Source organism: Astatotilapia calliptera, chromosome 22 (assembly GCF_900246225.1).
Source record: "Astatotilapia calliptera chromosome 22, fAstCal1.2, whole genome shotgun sequence".
Classification (NCBI taxonomy): Eukaryota; Metazoa; Chordata; class Actinopteri; order Cichliformes; family Cichlidae; genus Astatotilapia; species Astatotilapia calliptera.
The window spans coordinates 539,444-562,500 of NC_039322.1; the positions used below are offsets into that span (position 1 = coordinate 539,444).

Genomic DNA, 23,057 nt, shown 5'->3' on the forward strand with positions numbered 1-23,057 from the left:
TAATCAACAGAAGCTGACCCGACGAGAGACAGGGACATTTATACTCAGGTCTACAAAAAACAGTTTCAAAATAAAAGCTGAAAGTATGCAAATTAATGACTGATCTCATGACACAGTGTTCTTCCCCACAGAAGCTACATTTGTGGGTTAAAGTATCAGTATTGGCATCGATGCTTATAATTGGCCGTGTATTTACCTGGTATCACATCAGTGCCAACGTTTGCAGCATCACACACAACTGTCTTACTGAGCTGGTCCTGCTGATCATTTGAAATGATCTGAGAGCAGTTACTCAGGCCTGCACCTGAGCGTTACTGCCCTGGTTGGGCCCAAGGTGACGCTGACATTTATCTATTCTGTGTCTACAGTTTCCTGAGCTTTCACATGTAAGTGTACGATGTTGAACAGCTTTCTTTATTCACTCTTACCCTGTATGTGAGTCCAGAACTCTGGGCATGACACTAACCTGTGCCTACATCTTAAGTCTGAGTATCTTGGTCGAATAAAGACTGAACAGAAAAGTTCTGAAGTGCGTTTTCGGTCTTTGGTGTTCAGCCCTCGTGTTTTTGAATGTGTCCTGATGGCTTTAAATTTAGAAAAACTCTTAGAATGAAAAGCAAATAATTCATAATTCCCAAAAACATCTCAAAAACAAACTGAGACATTTAATATTTCCTCAATATTTCTGACTCATTTTAAATTTGATTTCAGCAACACGTCTTAAAGTTGACTTGAGGGGAAAAAAAGGCTGAAAAAAAGAGGTGGAGCAGCAGCTGACCGGGTTATTTTCAGCAGGTCCGTCACATGATCAAGTATAAAAACATCATCAGTTGTTCACCAATGTGCAAAAACCTGCATCTACAGACTGTGGAACAGTCTCAGAATAATGTTCCTCACTGTGATCTACAGAACATCATATCCTCAACGTCCTCACAGATCCTGGAGGAATCTCTGTGCGCAGGGTCGACTCTGGGATGAAATCAGTGCATCAGGACTTCCAGACATCAGCGTATGCGAGCAGCTCGGCGTGCCGCCCACACCTGCAGGTTACAGCTTCATCACTCAGAGAAGAAGCCACATGATGATGGACACATGATGGAGAAACTATCTCCTCTGGACTAAAACTGATCTGAGGTCAGAGAGAACCTCGTGTACACATCTGTCTGGAGCTGCTGTGTCTCATGTCTTCAGCGTGTCTCTGCGTCATCACTGATTCTGGATCTGTTCACAGCTCCGCCCACCTGGACCACACCCACCTCAGGTCTGTTTGTTTTAATCAATCTTTCCTATGACTGTTTGACGTCCCACTCAGCATCGTCTTCTTCTGTGTCCAGATTACTTTGTGTCTCTGGTTGTGTGTGTGGTTGTGATCGTCGTGCTGTCGGCTGGTTTCCTGCTGCTCCTCTACAGATGGATGGAGAACAGGAAAAACAGGAAATCAGATGGAAGACAGGTGGAGGTAACTCCATCAGTGTTTCTGTCAGAGTTTTTTTTTTTTTTTATTTAACCTTTATTTAACCAGGAATGACCTGTTGAGATCAAAAACCTCTTTTTCAAGGGAGTCCTGGCCAAGAGGCAGCACATTTCCAAACAAATACATACGAACAAACAAAGTTAAAATTACACAAAACAATTACACATTATTGAGGCAGCCTGTAGGCCTTTGAGTTTAGTTTTAAAAACATTTAAAGACAACAGTTCAGTCAGTTTCCAGTCTTTCTGTAACAGGTTCCACGAAAAAGGCGCAGAGTGGACAAAGGCTTTCTTACCCAGCTCTGTGTGGACAAGGGGAACAGACAACAGCAGCTGATCATTTGAACGTAAGGAGTAAGAACCACTATTTGTCCTTGTGACCAAAGTACAAATATAAGGAGGCAGCAATCCTAGCATAGCTTTGTAAATAAAAGTGTACCAGTGCCCCTGTCTTCTAATGGCCAAAGAAGGCCATTTTACTCTTAAGTACAAGTCACAGTGATGGGTCAGATATCTACAGTTGGTAATAAACCTCAAGGAAGCATGACACATCGTGTCCAACATTAGAAGACATGAAGAAGAAGCGTTCATATACAGAATGTCACCATAATCTAACACAGATAAAAAGGTTGCAGTGACAAGACGTTTTTTCACTGCAAAAGAAAAACGAAGTTTAAGTCTCAGTTTCTTTACTAGTCTCTCTATATGTGGTTTAAAGGTGAAGGAGTCATCAATCCAGACACCAAGGTATTTATATTCATGAACTATCTCTATGACAACAACATTAACCTTGCATGACAGATTAGTGCCACTAGAGGGCAGCAAACACCAGCTGCATACATACATGTGCTGTAACTGGATGTGTTAAATATTTTCAGTTACCTGCAGCCCAGCAGAAGAGCGGAGCTCCAGGATCCACATGTGACTCCACCTATGAGACCATGACTCCAGCCCCCACAGACCAGGACCACATCTACTCCACCCTCACCGACACACAGCACACACTTTGCTAATGCTCAGCAAACCACAGGATGATATTTGATAGTCTGTACATAATAAAAGAAACAGATCTGTCTGCATCAGCGAGCTTTGGTTGAAACAGCTGACACAGCTCCAGTGTTTGTGTCCTGTCTCAAGAAAACAAACGTTTTGGTCCCTGATTAACCGAGCTGCATTCAGTCCTTTCTGAGGACTACATTCCTCCGTACGTGTTGATAATCTGGAATTTCAGCAACTGAGAGAAACATCCTGCCAATCCTGGCACTTAACAGCGTACACTATGTTACTCTGTTTGTGTCGGGGGACCCGATCCTTGCTTAAAGTGTGATGCTAAATAAAGTGCTTTTAATAAAGTGAAAGGTGTGCTGCTAAAGTGCTATATAGATTATAATATAAATGACAGTAAGGGAGTCCTCCTCCTTACGAGGAGAAATCTGCTCTCTTTCTAGTCCCTGTCAGGACTCTTGCTGCAGCATTTTGGATCAGCTGAAGGCTTTTCAGGGAGTTTTTTGGACATCCTGATAATAATGAGTTACAGTCGTCCAGCCTGGAAGTAATAAATGCATGAACTAGTTTTTCAGCGTCACTCTGAGACAGGATATTTCTAATTTTAGAGATGTTGCACAAATGGAAGAAAGCAGTCTTACATATTTGTTTAATATGTGCGTTGAAATGTGTCCATATTTCTAGAAATGAGAGCTGCTCCATCCAAAGTGGGATGGATGCCGTCTCTCCTAACAAGACCAGGTTTCCTCCAGAAGGTTTGCCAATTATCTATGAAGCCCACATCGTTTCTGGGACACCACTCAGACAGCCAGCAGTTTAAGGAGAACATGCAGCTAAACATGTCACTGCTGGTCTGATTGGGGACCAGAGGAAACGACAGAGACTCAGCCAGTAGTTTTCAGGTTCCCTCAGTGTCGTCTGCTCTGGCCTCTGGATGACAATTCACTACTGTGACTAGTGTCACGTTTCCCAGAACACAATCTGCAATAACCAATTCAATTCAATTCAATTTTATTTATATAGAGCCAAATCACAACATAAGTCGCCTCAAGGCGCTTCATAGATACAGAGAAAAACCCAACAATCATATGACCCCCTATGAGCAGCACTTTGGCAACAGTGGGAAGGAAAAACTCCCTTTTAACAGGAAGAAACCTCCTGCAGAACCAGGCTCAGGGAGGGGCGGGGCCATCTGCTGCGACCGGTTGGGGTGAGAGAAGGAAGACAGGATAAAAGACATGCTGTGAAAGAGACCACAGTTTGTTCCTCAGTGGTGAAAAGAAACGAGATATGAATATAGATCATAGTGGTGTAGATCGTGCTGGTTCTTACAATGAAGGGCCCTCAGCCAAAAACACCCATCCTTCCATTCACACAGTCAGTTTAACGGTTTAGTGAAGACTGAGTGAGAAGGGTCTCGATCTCTGTGTTGCTGGTAACCATGAGGTGGTGTGTGCTGCATATAGATGTGGTCAGATAGCTGTGGTTCATTGGCACAGGAAGTGACAGCGTCACAGCAGCAGTTATTTTTCACTCTGTTACCAGACTACATAAAGTCTGATGGTTTTAGCAGCACGGTGGTTAGCACTGTTACTGCACAGCAAGAAGGTCCTGAGCTCAGTTCCACCATCAGGCCGGGGTCTTTCTGTGTGGAGCATGTTCTCCCCGTGTTTGCGTGGGTTCCCTCCGGGTACTCCGGCTTCCTCCCACCGTCCAAAGACATGCAGCTTGTGGGGATAGGTTAATCGGATAATCCAAATTGTCACTAGGTGTGAATGTGCGAGTGAATATGAGTGTGAATGGTTGTCTGTCCCTGTGTGTTGGCCCTGCGACAGACTGGCGACCTGTCCAGGGTGTACCCCGCCTCTCGCCCTATGACAGCTGGGATAGGCTCCAGCGTCCCCCGCGACCCTGAAAAGGATAAGCGAATGGATGGATGGATGGTTTTAGCAGCAGATGACTGCTGACTGTCAAAGATCAGAAAAAGGAAACACTGTGTTTTACATTTTGTTCCAAAACAGAAACAGAAGCCATGATTTCTCATGAAGACACATTTTATTCACAGAGCACAGAAAACATGTAATGTTTGAATGTTTGCTTTGTTTATGTTAACAGTCTTAACACTGTTAACACTGCTTCACTGAGTGAATGGGTTAAATGCAGAGAGCAATTTCCCCACGGGGCTCAATAAAGTACAATAATGTACACACTTTCTTTCTTTTCTTTCTTCTTAATATGCGCTCACTTTGGATTTGATGGCAGCAGCATGTGTCTGAGGAAAAGAACTCAGTGGTTCTGAAGAGAAACAGCTCTCAGCTAATCTGGTCCACTGGCAGCAGGTCAGTCACATGACTGGAAGTTGAAAGAGGATCTTAGAGGCGGTTTGTCAGAAGTAAAGATGTGCAGAGGCAAGCTGTGAACAGAACAACGTCCCTCACTGTAAAACGTTGTTGTGTCCATATACTGCTGCATTTTGTTCTGTATGTTTTTCTCCGGTGATCCTGTGTGTGTGTTAATGCCTGCTGAAACCACAGCACAAATACTGTTTCTTCTCCCACATGTTTGCACTGAGCAAGAGATGCTCTGTATCTCACTGCACTGCTGTGATAAGAAAGGCATTCTAGAGGCCTTCATACCCACACGATGCACCTTGCCCGTATCAGGCTGAACTGCTTCTTCCTTCAGAGCTGCTTTAAAATTTCATGGCTGAGATTTGTTCCACCCCAAAGACGGACCGAGAACGTAGCAGAGAGTGTTTTGTCTTTTTTAATTGGGAAGAGGCTGTTTCTCCGTTCCTCAGTAAAGCTTTGGATACGCTCTTTCCTTGTCTGCACAACTATGCCACGGTGTTGCCCTGGGCAACAAACCACATTTCACATTATGTGTTCTGAATATGGGATATATTAGGGTGACCAACCGTCCTCTTACCCCCGGACATGTCCACTTTTCACGTTCTATCCGGGCGTCCGGGGGGACTGATAAAAATGTCTGGGCTTTCCTGTATTCTGACAGAGGGCCCAAGCATTTCACTACATATCGTACTGTGTATGACTGTGTACGTGACAAATAAAATTTGAATTTGTGAGACATCATCCCCGAACTGCTGCTTTGTGAGTGCTTGTTCTGCGCTCACAGGCGGGACTGACAAAGCGCAGCAACGCGCCTAATGATGTTTAAAAGATCCCAAAGTGCAAGTGCATCTTATCAGACGAACTGCAAAAGAAATTTCCCTCGTACCGACCATAGCTTTACAGACCGATGGTTATGTTGTTGCTGTTGTTGTTGTTTTTGTAACGGTATAAACAATGAGAGGTGGTGGATTGGCCAGATGCAGGTCGATGTGTAAAAATAACTCGGTTGTTTGGTGGTGGCTATGGTGGAGCTTCCACAGAGGCCAGCAGGTGGATGAGGGAAGGGGAGGCAGGAGCAGAGACCTGAGGCGGCCGCCGGTCCGAGTGTCAGGTGAACTGAACTTCAGGTAAGAAGTTATGACCTGCAGTCCATCTGGGTCAGATATAAACCAAGTTTAGTTTATTTTCGTTGTGCTGACTTTTTACAGTCAGTTACAATAACTCGTACTGCGTACTAGCTAGCATGATGGAGTTTCTATACAGCTGGGTGGTGCTATGATGTTACTGATGGTGTTATGATGTCGGTTTGGATATGTGGTGAGAGGGAAACATGAAGGTGAAACCAGGAGACGTCCTTACTGAATCATCAGAGCTGTGATGGAGAAACAGGTTCACCTTTTAGGTCACATGGATGAGTTGAAGTTATGAACTGTTTCTGAGAGACAAATAACACCAGGATCCTTTTCTAAGCAGCTGACAGCTGGTAACTGTGCCGGGGCGGGTCTAGCAAAGTGTTGCCAGGGGGGCAGGTAGGGCATTAACAATATCTCGCTTTTATTAAATTATTATCTGAATCTTACAACCAAAGTGGTCATATGATGTAAAATGTATAGAAATCATACATAAACCAACAAGACTGTACATCACTGTCACAACAGCGTTCGTTTTCATTCAAAGGCTTTATGGCTTCTCCTGTAATACCTGCTGGGCCGGTCTCTAGTCAAAATGCCCGGGTCAATTGTTTGTCCCAGTCCAGCCCTCATACCGACCCAATACTGGTAATTTTTCTTATGCAGATGAGCCATTATTTCTGTATCACTATTTAATTCCAGAGGATATTTTGTTTTGCACTTGTTGACTTGTAAAACCTATATGACATATTTTATTTCATAATTCATTAACCGCACAGAGGTGTCGTTTAAATATGTTAAATATGTTTCTTTAAGCAAGTTCTTCATGACTGAGCTAAGTGTCCTTATTTTTGTAAATCAAAATATGGTCACCCTAGGATATATACAAGTTTACCCTTTTGAATAAGGTCATAGTCTCTCCACTGGGTGGAAGCATCGCCTCACTGAACTGCAGGTCCACTTTCTTTGTGAGTCTATTCAACCACAGTTATGGTTAGAGATGGGCTAACTCATACGTGTCTGACATGCCTTTGATGCGTTACACATGATGCATTCATCCAACGTTCATTTCATAACATCCGCAGATGCTGTTTGATTTCCAGGAAACGACTCTAACAGTAAAGTCACGAGTTATATCCACTTTATTAGGAATCACTCAGTGTCCAAAAACACCAGAAACAAACACAAGAACCCCCAAAGTAAAGACACACCGTGAGCACAGGGGGCCGGGGGACAGCAGAAGACCGCGCTCGGTGGTCTCAGAGGTAAGGTGTGTGTGTGGGGGGGTGCACCTGAGCGCGGAGGTGGGAGGGTTTAAATCTAAACTCTTTAAGAAACAGGAAGAGTGACGCAGGGCGGGCTGCATATAAATAGGGAGTCTGCGTGTGCGCGTTCACCTTTGGGTGTATCCCTCTAACAGCAGCAGGTACTGCCGCGTCTCCTCCGTGTCTCTCTCTGCTGGGAACACTTGAACCGTCCGGATGGATCCGCTCTCCCTGAAGTCGCTCCTGCTCCTGCTCCTGCTGCCGCTGCTCGGTGAGAGGATTAAGCTCCGAGCGCTCCGTGCGCTCCGCTGCTTCATGAGCTTTTCGTAGTTTTACTGTGTGCACATGTTCTCCCTGACTCTCGTTATTATTATTATTATTATTGTCTAATGTGCCTCTGTGGGCTGTTCTCTGCAGGATGCTGCGTGGAGCAGGGCATTCTGCCCGAAGGTCCCGTGTCTGCACTTGTGGGGGGAAATGTCACCCTGAAAACTACGATTACAAGCCAGAATATCGACGTCATAACCTGGATTTTCAATAACCTAAATGGTGTGGCTACATTTGTTGGTGGAAATTTGAGAGTGACTGCAGCTTACACGGGGAGAGTTTCGCTTAACCCCACCGACGGCTCCTTGACCCTGTCCGCCCTGAAGCCTGGGGACAGCGGGGACTATACCGTCACTGTGATAACATCTGATACCACTCTAGCCGGAGAGACTAAACTTCAGGTGGTCGGTGAGTAGTAATGTGTGCCATACCTGTGCGGTTACCTGCAGAGGTGTGGCTTCAGACAAATGGAAGCTTGTGAGACTGCAGCAGTGCGGAGCTGATCACGGTGAGGAACAGACTGCTGTACGTGACCACCTCCTCCCTGTGTTTCATTAGTCGCTTCGAACCAACAACCCAGCAGTGCTGGCGCGATTATTAAATACAGAAAGTGTCTTCGTGTAGTTTGGGGCTTATAACGTACCCACGGGACAGCTGCCCGTAAAATGCCCACTTTTCTAAATTCAGTTTGGTTGGGATTTAGCTGCGAGCCACGCCTGCTTATCCCTGCAGTCTGGAGGAGGAAAAGTTTGCTTTGTCACAGGTGAACGCGACACTGCCGGTGCGCGAGCTCCTTTACAACTCTGTTCATTTCAAATAACCAGCAGTGTGTGAGGGCGTGGCTCGTGACGCTGCACCTTCCAGTCAGTGTGGCCGTGTGTACTCAGCTGCGTGATTTGAGTGTCAGGGTTACAGTTAGGTTATGGTTTAGGCCCAGGGTTAGGGTCAGGGGCTGGGGAGAGCATTAGGTCAGTTAGACGTCCCCACGAAGATGTGAAAACACGTGTGTGTGTGTGTGTGTGTGTGTGTGTGTGTGTGTGTGTGTGTGTGTGTGTGTGTGTGTGTGTGTGTGTGTGTGTGTCAGCTCTGATGCTCTGACCTCACATTCAAAAACAAGGTGTGTCCTTCAGCAGCTGCTGGAGACCCAAACCAGCATAAGGAGGAGAGTAAGGCTGACAGTCACCACAGCAGCGCTGCTCGTGTTGCTCTGCAGCTGCTCGATGATGAGGATGTGATAACAAGAAGGAGCAGAGTGTGTGGTGCACAGACAGTGTGGATGTGTGGTGGATGCTTGATGTTCTCCTCATGGCTGGAGCTCTGTTGTGAGTGGAGGTGGGTTACAAAGCAGCTTGCAGGTGCAGCAGCAGCTGTGGGCTGGCTTAGAGAGCTTGGCTTCATACTGATCTGTGCGCTAGATTGTAAAGTAGCAGCATCATTAGGTGATGTGAGCTGGCTGTAACTATGACAAACCTCCAACAGGAACATCCTGCCACTCAGCCTGCCAGCATGCCTACAGGCTCTTATTTTGGAGGTCACGTTAGAGAAGACTAACTTGATTGCTGTTACGGGGACATAAAAGCTGCATGTGTAGAATCACCAGTGAAATCAGAGAAACACAAACAGCTTCCTTCATGTTAGCTGTGCCCTCATGTCTCTCTGTCTCCTGTACCTCTGCTGACCAATAATACTCTAGTTATTATGGATCTATATCATGTGCTGGTTTTGTTGCCTGATAAAATCAGTAAAGCAGTTTCTGGAGTAATTACACAAATTCAAATATCCACACCCACTGACTCTCTTTGCACCAGAGTGGATCTTTAATGTTCCTGTGGATCAGTCAGCTTATCTGTTATCAGCCAAGCTATCCTAGAACAGTAATCTCAAAGTAGCGATGGTGTGAAGCTCCTGAAGGCCGACTGGTTTCCACTCCTTTGCGTTCCCACACACCCACTGTTGCTTAATCACCAGTGAACAGTAGCTCCAGGATTACTGCAAACGAGTCGAGCCGGTTGCTTCTGTTTCTCTTTCGTCTTCATCACGATTTCAGAGCACAATTGTATGAAGAGAAGCCGGCCTGCGCCGCTGGCTGCTCATTTGTAGTAGGATTTCACAAATAAAGATGCTGATTAATTTTAATCTGTGGAAATATTCGCCTTAACACACCCTGACACAGTCCCAAACTAGTGCAAGGCCTGAGCAGGCTCGACCCAATCAAACCTGTGTCCTTCACAACCAATTAGAAAAGGAAGTAATGTTTTATGTTTGTCCTCTGAGTCGGCCTCCCCTCTCTGAGAGCCAAAGGCAGCAGGCAGTGCTAGTAGACCTCGCTGAGATCCCCAACCTGCTCTAACTCGCACACAGAGGCTGCTTTAACTCTGCTCAGCTTTTATGGCGATGCTTACTTGGTTAGTCATCATCTACAAACGAGGAGGTGATGCAAACGTTGGCCTTAAACCAACAATCCAGCAGTGCTTAATCTGCTTCTGCACCGTCCATAAGGCCCTCATTCAAAGGAGAAACGATGTAGCTGGGTGTGTTTAGCTCATTTCTGCCAGACAAAAAGGTGTGGAGTATTCAGAGAAAGTGATGGTAGGACAAAATGTAAAATAACAATTCATTCTTGGAAGCTGCGAGGAGAAAAATCCTTAAAAAATCAGAAAGAACGTTTGTGCTCATGCTGTCCTCTGCTGCTGTGTTGGTTCCTCCCTGCAGAGCCCGTCTCCAACGTGGACATCAAGTCCAACGTCCCTGATGCCATTGAATACAACAGCACTGTGATTCTTACCTGCAGCGCTATAGGCTCCTCGCTCAGCTTCAAATGGATCAACGGCAGCGTGCCCATCGTGGTCGACGGCACGCGCATCACAGAGATAAAGGTCAGTTCAACCCTGATTGTTTCTGCGTTGTTTGATGTGAATCTTTGGGTCGGTGTTTCACTTCTACCTGAGTCATCCTCATTGTTTGTCTTCTGTCCTCGGGTTTGTATCGCAGACGAACTCGTCCAGCGTGCTGACCATCAAAAATGTTCTGAGGACGGACCTGGTGGGTCCGATCTACTGCACAGCATCTAACTCGCTGACAACGAAATCTACCACCACCCCTTTCAACCTCACCGTCTACTGTAAGTACTGCAGCCGGACTGCATGACACCGTTCAGAGCACAATACCAGAGGCTTTTAGTCTGGGTGTTACTCGGCAGACATGCAGCAAACGCAACAGGAAGTGTAGCAGAGAATCCGCCGAGTTTCTGCAGATGTGGAAGCACGGCTGAGGTTGCATCCTCGCAGCAGACGGTTTCAGCTGCTCAGCCCCGTCAGGTCTGTGCTCAGCTCTTAGAAAGCTGGAAGCTGGCCGTGGAAGTCAGCGAGCGTTGGACGTGTAAGGAGGTGTTTTTGTCCCCAGAGGGGGAAACTGGAACTGTAATACACACCTGCTGTTCCACAAAAACTGCAGTTTTCTTGGAAAGACGTCCTCGGCTGCTGACGTGTCGTGACATGAAAGCCGTGGGCTTATTTTCCCGCTCATCTCGTGACCTCCCGTCTATCACCGACCTCGCATCAAAACACAGATTAACACAAATTCTAGTTTGGCAGATTGCCACAAAAGTCCCGACTGCAGTTTTCTGAAAGATGAGCCGTCGTCATTTAACGACTGCGCGCTCATCACCGCCCTGGAGCAGATATCTAATGGCAGACTGCGTTGTGATTACAAACAGGAATTGGTTGCAAAACTGGCTTTACATTATAAAAGATATAATGCAGCAGCAGCAACATCAGTGGACCCACACAGCAGCAGCTCCCAGAGGTGGGACCAAGTCATTGTTTTGCAAGTCTCAAGTAAGTCTCAAGTCTTTATCCTCAAGTCTCAAGTCAGTAATGTCAGGCAAGTCCGAGTCAAGTCACAAGTCTGAAACTTTGAATTTCAAGTCCTTTCGAGTCTTTAAAAAAAAAAAGAAAAAATAATGTTGCAGTTATGCTAAATGTAAATATTAGACCATGTAATTTTAAAATCTGTGTTTTTCTCAACACATGACAAAATAGTGAACGTAGAAAATATACACAAATTGTGAAATTGCACCTCTTTAAAATGCAGCTCAATTAAACCTAGCTCCAAGAATAATTTTCACCGACAGTTCTGAGATACGCTGCATGTTATTCTTGGATGCGCTTGTAGGACCGGCTTTAAAATCGCATGACAAAAATATCATACACATTAAAAAAAACTGTATCACCAACGTAGCCTGGACAACATTTGCTAGTTAGATGAAGTCAGCTATCTCATCGTAGCATATTTATATGCATATTTATAATCATACGGTTCTTGGAGTGAGTGCATACACTCATGAAGTTTAGTAACTTCAGGTCACTGCAACAAGCCCAGGTACAGTTTACCGACGGATGGGTGCAGGACCTTGAAATGCACCGTGTAGAACGAAAGACCATCGTACGTATCATAAGTTTACCAGTCTCACAAATCGTCGTCATAAATACACATTCGTTAACCGTTTATTAATAGGACCTTTGAGCTCAACGGTAATTAATTAGTAGTGGAAATAATTTCTGGTAGCATCACAGAAATGTAGCAGTGACAATAATATTGTATGCTGTAATCGTACTGGGCAATTAGTGATACAAAAAACCTGTTTTATCCTGTGAATAAAAGTATATGTTTTTGTCAGTGTACCATAATAACAGAAGCGAAACGCAATATTGTGTCAGGACAATTCACTATTTATGCACAATAAATAAAGGAGCATAGCGCGACCATTTCTGTTCAGCACCAGACTTGCTTGTAACCTATATCACCAATTATGTTAAGAAAAATGACGCATTAACTACAACAGCAGACTGACCTTCGTGTAAATGCTTGGAGCAGAGTAACCTGTGAGCTGGAGGGTTCTGAGACGTTATATTTGATCTTTGAATGGCTGCAATCCAGGCCATCCGTCGCGTCTTTGTTACTTCGGAAACATGGCTCGAACAATTTCTCTTCAACGACGTAATCCGATAACAACCGATCTCTTTACCCGTCGGCTTCCCGTGGCTGTCATGCGACCGGCTATTGCAGTTAATAATACAACAGCTTCTTGACATTTTTGTGTTTCTTTTTATCGCTGTATAACTGATTTTAATTGAAAGCCTGCGTGCGCTAGTACCGCTTGCCACGAGTTCCCAGAATCCTTTGCGGTTCTACCCGTGAATGACGTCACATTTTCAATCTCTATATAATATGCGTGTTAAATTTTATATTTGGGGTAAAATATCAAGTCTTTTCAAGTAAACCGGTTCAAGTCCAATTCAAGTCCCAAGTCATTGGTGTAAAAGTCCAAGTCAAGTCACAAGTCTTAGAACATTTTTTCAAGTCAAGTCTAAAGTCATAAAATTAATGACTCGAGTCACATGACTTGGACTCGAGTCAGACTCGAGTCCAAGTCATGTGACTCGAGTCCACACCTCTGGCAGCTCCTCCCTTTAGCACGAGTGAAAACACATAAAGGAGCGTTTAATGGATAAGAAGCAGGTTCCATTCCTATTTTCCTCTTTCAAAGTAATCAAAAGCACTTTGGGAACCTTCAGCCCTCAGAACTCATACTAATAATAAAACGCCACATTTAAACGTATCATTTAGTACAGGGGGAGGAGCTACAGAGAACGTGCCTTACCACTGTGGAGTCCATGCAACTGTGGCTGGGAACCCCCACACATGCAACATGTTTACTAGCGGTGTCCCACTGATTAGTGCCCCACTGTAACAGTGACATGTGGAACCTTAGTATTACACAAATTCCATTTAAATAATAACAAATCAAATATATGCAGTGCTGTTTATCTCAGCTACACGTGCAAACGCTCGCTGCCCTCACATTTGTGTTTCCCAAAGAGCGAGCTCAGCTGTGAGGGGGACCTGCTGTTTCAGGGCTCTCTGATGCATACTCTTAATGCTGGCATGTTTCGTGACACCTGCATATTTAGCATTCCTGTACAGGTATTTCCTGTTAGCTGTGGCAGTTGGACAGTTAGCCCGGTCTTTACTCTTACATTGTTTGTAACGTTGCACCTGAATGAGCGAATGAGCTCCACACCTGCCGCACAACAAAGGTCAAACATGAGTCAGGCCCGGTCGGTCCTTCACACCCCGGCATTTAAAGTCCTCAGTAAGCACAGAGGTGTCACTGCTGGGTGAGACGTGACCATTGCTACTCACACACGCAGGCATGTGTGTGTTTGTGTGTTTGCACGGCGCGCCCTCTCAGTCTGTGCTAACCACACTGTGTACACACTTCCACTCCTGCATGACTAACCTGAGAGGCAGCGAAAAGCCACAGCGACTGCTGCTGAACTCTGTTATTAATTAATATGAAGCTGACGGCTTCATCGGGTCTGGAAGGAACTCCCAGTTAGCCATGGGGGCGAAATCTGTTTCTCTACAAGCCTGGAAAAGCTGTTCTTGTAGAGCTGGAGTCACAACGAGCAAATATATGCTGGACTGTGTTCACTGTGGTGTTTTAAAGGAAAACAATCAACCATATGGAGTTTGTTCTAAAGCAGTAGTTTGTCTCAGGCCTGGACGACTGTGCTTGATTTGTTAGCTCGTTATTCCTGCAGGTCTACTAAGCGATGAAGATGAGGTGAGATGAGTTTTACTGGTGGGGAAAAGATAACTTCATTCATAATCTCTGAGCACTAATTATCAAACAATAAGGGAAAGTAAGTAAAAGGGAATTATTGCAGTCATTCTGTATTAATGTCACATGAAAGGATGTAGTCACTGACTCCACCCATCACGTTTCTGCTGCTGCCATCTTGGCGATTAGAGCTGCTGGTTTGTCAGTCGGTTTAATGATGAAGTACAAACTGTTTACAGTCATGTTGCACTCCCCCTCTCCACAGACGGACCTGATGATGTCACCATCACGCCTGCAAATCCACCCAAGTTCATCCAGGCTGGTTCCACGTTCAACCTGACCTGCTCGGCCAGCTCCCTGCCGCCCGCCTCCTTCACGTGGTACTATAACGGGATGAGGATCGAGACTTCCAGCTCCGTCCCCACTCTGGATATGATCAAAGGGTACACGGAGGCGGCTAACTACACCTGTCGGGCTGAAAATCCCAAGAGCAAACGCAGCGTCCCTTCCCCGGCTGTTTCCTTCACCATTATGGGTGAGTGACGTGGCTGAGTGGGGTCATTGTACACAGCAAAATCTCCAGTGTTAAATTAACACTTTTGACAGTGTTACATGTTTAAAAGTAACCTAGTCAGTTTTGAAGATCAAGAATGGCTGACACTGAGCAGTGCTGATTTTCTTACACTGGAAAATAATACTGAAGGACTCCTGCTCTTTTCTCTGTCCGAGGCTTTTAAAGGATGAGTCATAATAAGTGCTCGTGACCTTCGTCACAGTTTTCACCTGTGAGGTGTTGAAACGTTGTGCTAACAGAAAATGTGAGTCGTCTGTCATTACAGCCCAGGACTCGTTTTCTTCATGTTTTTCAAAGATGTTGTTTTCAAGCTGGCTGTGCTGTGGGGCTGGCAGACCTGTGAGAAACCTGCTGGGTTGGAGGCCGGTTTCATGTTTGTGCCCTGAGGAGTTTCTCTTTGTTGATGACGGAGGGTTCTCGCGGGCTGAAACGATAAACTGTAGCCTAAAGCGTAAAAATCACAAACGTTATAGCAGCTGCTAGGCCACGCTTGTGTTAGTCTTAGTGAATTAAAAATGGACATCATTGATTATAAGCCTTCAAATCATAGACAAGCCCCCAAATGATCATAAAATGACTCAAGATTACTGAGACGATGAAACTAACATAACAGAAACACCTGAGAGGGCTGATGGCAGGCCGATGAAAAAGAGGCGGAGCCTGTTGGTGCTCTTATCAGTGGAAAGCAAACGGTAAAGAGAGCCTGAACTACAAGAGAGAGAATGAAAGGTTAGCCCCGTTCTTCTCCCTCAGTTGGATGTTTCTTCTTCCCTTACTTTGGGATCATGTCAGTTTGAGTACACGGAGTTCAAAGTTTTAGAATTCCTACAATTATGCTCATTTTTAATAGCTTTAAATGTCCGAGTTAAGGATTCAAGCATCAGGTTTCTTAGTTTGTCGAAGCCTCCAACCTCCACAGAGGTCACGATGCTCACAAAACAGACTTTAATTGGCTGCCGCAGCCGTCGTGTACCGCCCAATCACAGGACAACCTACCTGGAGGTGTGGAGTGAGAACGTGTTTGTTTAGCAGGCGACGTGGCTCTAATCAGAAACCCTGTGCAGTTGCATTGTGGGACGTGTTGGATCCAGCTTGCCGCTCACTGGTTCATGAGGTTTTGGCATTCGGCCATCGGCGTCTTTTGTTTTTGAAATCAGACGTTACTAAGACACGGAGGCAAAGGCATGCTCACGCTGTTGCAGCATGTCAGTCAAAGGCCTGCCACGCCCTGACTCTATTGTCTGTTTCTGCTGAACGAGACCGTAAGTTAGAAAACGAACATCATGTTGTTACCGGTAAGACTTCAAACTCGCTCCTAAGACAGAAGCATCTCAGGAATTTGCTCTGCCGAGGTTGTAAATCAGGCGCAGAGTGGGGTCATTTTCTCAGACATGCTCACACCTGGACTATCCTGACTGTATTTACAGTCCTTACTGCACTTTGGATCACTTCTTTATGTATCTTTAATAATTGATGTAATATGTGCCAGAAAATAGAATGATCACAGTAAAATCAGAATAATAAACACAGGAAGACCGTTATCATCCTTGTGTCTCCCTTTAATTTTCCTAGAGGGAATCTCGAGTGTTGAAATCATCGGTCCGACTGGTGACCTCATCGCCAGCAACAGCACGGCAAACCTCAGCTGCCAGGCGACGGGGGGCACTGTGGGGAAGGTAGACTGGCTGAAAGATGGTAAACCTCTTGGGCCTTCCAGCCCTCGTGTGGTTTTTGCCGCTGATGAAAGTTCTGTACTGATCAGCCCGCTGCAGAAGGACGACAACGGAAGGTTCACCTGTCGGGTCAGCAACGCCGTCAGCAGCAAAGAAGCCCACTACAACATGCGGGTCGTCTGTAAGTGTTTGCTTTGCTGAGATACTCGAACATGTGTGTGGGGCTGTATGCATTCATGTGCCTGTGTTTGACACAGTGTTAGTCAGACAGTAGAGGTCCTGCACACGCCTCACTCACTGTCCCATCCACGGCAGGTATAAATATGAGACAGTAAGCTCAGCTCCAGCAACAAAGACGTGCCATTTTTAAATTCACTGTCGTTATTTCCAAAGAATATCGTGATGTAATACCTTGGACTGTGTTCTTTCACTATCCGGTGCTTAATTTAAGAGTCTTCTGTCAGTAACCTTCCAGTGTCTGTGTATCGAGAGCATATGTTTCTAATCAGGTAGTACCACCTTTAATTACACCTGCAAAAGGCTTTTTACATGAGCCAACTGAAAAATGTCCCTGAATCAGAAGTGAGGTTTGCTCATAACCAACGTTCCCTCTAAGCTGCGCGCGTGCGCAATTGCGCACTGCTGGCACGGCCTCTGCACAGAAAATCTGCACTGCGCACAAAAAAACTAACCTGAAGTGAAAAATAACATTAAAACTTCAACAATCCTGTTCTGCAGTGTGAGTCAGTGACTGGCTGCTCCCGTATGGGATCAGAACGATGCCACCTTATCCCACAGTCCAGCCAACGATGCGATTCACATTCGTATATACGCAGCTAATCAGCGTGGCTGACAGGCTATGACAGCGTCCTCATGTGCCGGTGTTTTAGCAAAGCGGCTGATGTGGAGTGAAGCCACGTTAATGACAACGTGTACAACCATTGGAGCTGTGAGCAGGACAGACGGAACAACTGACGGACAAAGTGTGGACTTTATACCAGTTTTTAAATTGTGTTGATCGACCGCGTAAAACCAGAGTTATGATAAAATATCTGCAATGTTTGGTTTTCTTCCTGAATACTGTCGTTGTTTATATTTACTGCAGGAAGAAACGGTAAAAACGGCGTTTTATAAGGAAAACGCTCGAAAGCCTGTGAACAAAGACAACACCAACCCCCCACCCTTTCCTATTCGTCCAAAAAAGTACCATGTCGACCAATCAAAACATGGCATCTAGTTGTTAAGAAATGGGGGAAGTTTTAGGAGTGACGGCGTGTTTGAGACGTTTAGCGCAAATCTTGTGTAGTCAGTGTGTAGTCGGTGTGTAGTCGGTGTGTAGTGTAGTCAGTAGTGTTGTTGTGTGTGTCAGAACAATGAGGCGCCTGCTGAGTGTTACAGGTGTTACAGCAGTGACACATCTGCTGCTGTCAGGCCTGCAGGTATCAGGCTGTTGTTCTCCTTCATCTCATAGTGGACAGAAATGATTTTTGGAGCGGCACAAATAATTTGTGTGGCATCAGATTTGATGCAGAACAGCTGATTGTTCTGTAAATAGTTTGAAATGTTTATTTAAAAACACCTTGGCTGCATTTTTAGGTAAACAGCTGCAAAAACTCAGTTACTTTTTTGAAGAAGTAACTATATAATTAATTGCCCAACATTGGTCATTATTTACTGTATTTGCAGACAGAGTTACAGACTCTCTCCCAGACCACAGACTCATCATACAGTCAGAGCTTTATTAAAAATAAAGAAAGTTGTGTTTTCAAAATTGGAGTTGAAGTTATTTTTCCTTCCAATAGTGTTAACATGCTGCAGGTCATGAACAAGATTTTTTACATTTTCATTGTCAGTGGGCTGAAGCAGGTAATTAAAAGTCGTCTAACAGAAATGTAAATGCTGTGATTTGATTATTTTAATAAACATGTAACTTGGATGGATTCGATGCTGGCGTGACCACAGTGCACACGTCTGCTGTTGCTCACAGCGGTACTGCTCAGGGAGTTTGTGTGTTCGCTCACACATGAAACATTAGAGGGAACATTGGTCATAACTGAAGTTTACGGCATTTGGATCGTTTTTAACCTCAGGTTCTCTTTTTTTGTGTCGCCTCCTTTCTGATCCTGTTACACTACACAGCTACTGAGGTCACACATCCTGGTTTTAAGTAGAAACATCAGAGTCCACACAACAGTTTCCTTTTTCACTACCAGGGCGTAATATTTCATGGATGGATGGTTACGCTCCGTCAGCTGATGGTCATCAGTAAAGAGTCAGAGTAACGACCGACGTGCTAATAATTAAGTTCGCTGTAAAGACAAGTTCGTGATTATGAATCATGGAGAAAAATAACTTATCTTGGGTTTTACTTCTGTCATATCCAGGCTCTTATTTTGACACATTTTTCACCTAAATCCAAACGATAAACCGGCTGTGTTGTCATGTTGTGTCCAGATGGTCCTGAACAACCGACTATAACGGCTAGGAAAGCCGTGGAAGTCAATCAGCAAGTGGAGCTCACCTGCTCTGCTGCATCTGTTCCTCCTGCCAACTACATCTGGAAGTTAAACGGCACCGCAACTACAACCACAGCGGCGGTGTTCATTATTGCAAGTGCAACATACAAAGACGCTGGAACGTACACATGTGAGGCACACAACATCATCACCAGCAAGACCACCTCCACCAGCCACAACCTGTCTGTCCAAGGTGAGCGCCGTCATGCAGCCCAGACTGATCATTCAATGAATATACAGACTTCACTGCCTCAGCGCTGCACAGCCTGCAGGGACAGCCTGAAGTTTTGCGCTCCTCTTAAATTCTTACAGGCGTGAACGTTTATGTTTGTATATTTGTTTTTTCAACCAATGAGGAAGCACCAGGTCAGAGTTTACTCTATATATATATATATATATATATATATATATATATATATATATATATGTGTGTATATATATATATATATATATATATATATATATATGCGCTCTACGTCAAAGCGGTGTACAGCAGATTAAAAAATATTCCTAGTTGCATATTTTCTTAGCATATAAACGTCATAATCCACAAACAAAATACCAAAATAACATCGCGTCCCGTTACTATGAAAAAGAACTGAATCAGCTCCATTGTTTATTTGTGAGTAATCTAACGGAGTGACACGGACAGGCCAGTGTGACTAACGAGGTGACGCCACCCTGAACCAACCGAACATTATCAGACTGTTTTTAAACTCGTCCTGTTTTCTTCTTCTCTAGTCTCACTTTCAGTCTTGCCAGCTAGCAGCGGGGAGGTGTAGCGGTGCGCCGCTTGTTTACTGTTATGTTGGAATGAGGTCTGCGTTTCCGCCTTTATCTTCTGTCCCGTACATTAATCAGAGTTAGAGATCACAGTCACACTGAGTCATGCATACTTAAACACACAGTCACAGAGAATGTCCATACTAAACTACCAATGACTGTCTTTACAGGGGAGGGAACGCTGGACGGTCTCTCAGATGGAGCCATTGCTGGAATCGTCATCGCTGTCATCATTGCTGTGGCCCTCGTTGTCGTAGGCGTCTGGCATTACTGCCGACAGAAAGTCCCGTAAGTACTCCTGCTTCCTGATATCTAAAAGGGGCATGCAGGGGGGGGGCACGTCGGTCAGCCAATGGGATGAGGCGTTGGAGCGGCTGAGTCGGAGAGGCACCTTGCTTCGAGGCTGAACCAACCAAACCAACAAAACAGGTCTCACTGTGGCTGAAAATGATAGTAACGTTGGCCTCAAACTGTTTGAACCAGACTGTTTACTCGAGGGTAGTTTCCTGATTTTAACTGGCTGACGAGATATGACTGAGATACTGTTGTTCCTCAACAAACTGGGAAAAACACTTTGTGTGGAGCTGGAAACAGAAAGAAATATCTGTGAGATTCACCACCTGTGGACCCAAAGCAGCTGACAGCTTAAAGCAGTGAAAGAGTGTTTGTGTCGTTCATGGTGACAGTAGCTCATGAGATGTTCTGTTTGCACGGCTGTTGTTTCTTTAGAGCCACAGCAGCGCTCTAATGTGTTGTAACGTGGAGAAGCTGGGTGATCACACCGAGTCAGTCTCCAGAGACTCCAGATTCAGAGTCAGCTGCTTATTTTGATTTTTCCCATCAGAGTGCTTCAGATGTCCAAACAGCGTGAGGAACGTTACTCCCCCGCTCTGTGCTTTTCTCCGCTGTCTCCCACTCCATGACCTCCCAGGAAACTTCATTCCTCTCATGCCTCGGCGTATTGAAACATGTTCCCAGATGTACCCTACTCCGATATTAAAGAGCCGCCGCGCCCTTCGGCACCATTTCAAAAGTAACTGTCACCTTTGCACAAGCCGGCTGCAGCCGCTGTTTCTTAGACGACAGTTTGGGAGCAGCACCTCCACCGGTAAGATGGAGGTAAAGACTAGAAAGAACATTAGAGTTCTGCAGCACGGTCGTATCTTTAGGAACACTTTATGACAGACTATCATCGGGGAAACGCTTCCCTGTTGCAAACAATCAGGTCTGCAGACACAAATATGTTAAACGGTGCTACAGTTGAAGTCACAGCACGCTCTTCCAAAGCAGAGCGAGTGATGCAATCGCATCGCATTTTGACACACAGCAGGAAGCTGCGCTGCTGAAACAAAGAACAGTCTGATGAGTCACAGACGCAGCCTCCAGCATGCACACACTCACATTACTCACTGCAGCCAAACCAAGCAACGCAACACAGGAAGTTACCTTTGGAAGTGTGTGTGTGTGTGTGTGTGTGTGTGTGTGTGGGGGGGGGGGGGGGGTACCTGAAGTTCCAAGGAAGTGAATGAATGAACAGGTATGAAGTGTGTCTGCAGGAATCTCACAAACACGAAAGCAGCAGAATTACCTGGTGGGGGACGTTGTTCTCGTCCACCTGCAGGCGGCTGGAAGCCCGTTTGTCTCTGCGGACGCGAGCACAGTCTTCTTAACAGACCGCTGTCATGTGACGGGACCTCTTGATGTCTCGGGTAAAGGACTGACCCCTCCGATGTGGTGACAGGAGGCCTTTGTTCTGTTATGACTTCCTGTGACGGTGGAGATGTGGATGGATGATTGTCATCCTGGAGCTGGTCACCTTTGTTAGCTCTGCCCTGGTGAAAGAGGCGGAGACGTAAATGAAATGTTAAATATTTAAAGAGGTGATTTCCTGGAAAGGAAAAGCAGTTTTCACGGTGTTTCGTTCTTTAGGAATAAATGTAACAGCAACAAGGTTTTCTCTGAAAGGAATCTGTATTATTATTTCCTCCTACTGATTGGTCAGTGGGAGTCTGTAGCAGGATCTGGGCATGCTCTGATGAGCTTTCTCTTCCATGCTGTGTGACACCCCGATGGACATGTTGACCTGGTTAAAGAGGGTTCATGGTAGAGCGTCTCTATAGGCTCCGGGGCCACCGAGCCGGGCAGGTGGGAGCCCGGAGCTGTAGGTGGGACTGTAGCGGTCGGTCAGTGGAAAACAAGAAAGACAGGAAGTAACCGTACGTTCAGACAAACACAGCTATCACACACAGGCATCTTAAACACACACACCCAGAGCGAGCGAGAGATGGAGCGAGGCAGTGACAGCAGATAAAGACTGGCGATGACAGACGAGTGTGCAAACTCACAAACATGCTGTTTGTGCGCTGCACAGTGTGAGTTTGTTGTACACGTAGTCTCACAGTAATGTTACACTAAGGTACGAGAGTGAAACACAGGTCCTCGAAACATCTCAGTTTTTCCTGCTCCAGGCTCTGGATGATGTCATGGAGAGCTGATATGCCAAATATGGTAATCTCATGAAAACAGCTCTGACTGTGAGCTCAGAAGCCCCGCCCCCACCCCACCTGCAGAACAAGATTGGTCTGAGCTGTGAATCCAGGAATAAACACGAGGAAATGAGCAGAACAGGTCGAGCATCAGTGATGTGTGCTTTTATTTGTCAGTTCTTGTCACAGTCTGGGGACTACATTACCCACAGTGCAACTTCTAGCACAGACTTTGCACAAAGATGGACATGTTTGCTGTGAAGTAAAACCATTTTTTGGGAAAGTCCAGTTTTGTAGTCTCAGTTTACAGATTTAGGGTCAAGAGATGGAGCTGAGGGTGGAGCTGAGGGTGGAGCTGAGGCTAGCCCTGGGTGCAGCTCTGTCAGCCATGACTCAAAGCATGCATGATCAGGACTGGACAACGCAGAGGCTGAAGTCCTGCAGGTGCAGCGCTGACGTTCAGGGTGGCGAGAACACGAGGAACAGCTCAGCGTTCACTTCTGCTTCCAGGTCAGGTTAGAGTGGCACCACCCACACACACCACCCGTCATCCTGCCACTCTGCGGAGGGAGGCCGGTGGTGTTTTGGATGAAAACGTCCCACACTGAGGACAAATGTCAAACGACAGACCTCGTTGTGTCGGAGACCAGAAACCCGTCCATCTCTGCCCAGGGTGGCCTTGAGGTGCAGTCGCTGCAACGCTGAGGAAACATCGTGTTTCACATGAAACCCGGAGTTCCCCGTGTGAGAGCAGGCGTGGATAGACCTGACAGTGGGGAACACCGGGAGTGCTCTGACCGGTCGGCCCTGCAGGCTCAGGCAGTGAGCCGATGCTCCCGCAGAGCCTGA

At 45.7% G+C, this 23,057-nt stretch overlaps 1 protein-coding gene across 1 annotated transcript in view; it reads left to right on the plus strand.

Moving 5' to 3' along the window:
• Positions 1 to 7,329: 7,329 nt before the first annotated feature.
• Positions 7,330 to 23,057, plus strand: part of LOC113014725 (carcinoembryonic antigen-related cell adhesion molecule 5-like) — a 19,270-nt gene continuing 3,542 nt past the window's right edge. The window contains exons 1-8 of the mRNA XM_026156438.1: positions 7,330 to 7,495; positions 7,642 to 7,959; positions 10,264 to 10,427; positions 10,543 to 10,672; positions 14,442 to 14,711; positions 16,323 to 16,604; positions 18,878 to 19,132; positions 19,893 to 20,010. Of these exons, the coding sequence (XP_026012223.1) occupies positions 7,441 to 7,495; positions 7,642 to 7,959; positions 10,264 to 10,427; positions 10,543 to 10,672; positions 14,442 to 14,711; positions 16,323 to 16,604; positions 18,878 to 19,132; positions 19,893 to 20,010 (1,592 nt within the window). The 5' untranslated portion in view covers positions 7,330 to 7,440. The remainder of the gene's footprint in view (positions 7,496 to 7,641; positions 7,960 to 10,263; positions 10,428 to 10,542; positions 10,673 to 14,441; positions 14,712 to 16,322; positions 16,605 to 18,877; positions 19,133 to 19,892; positions 20,011 to 23,057) is intronic.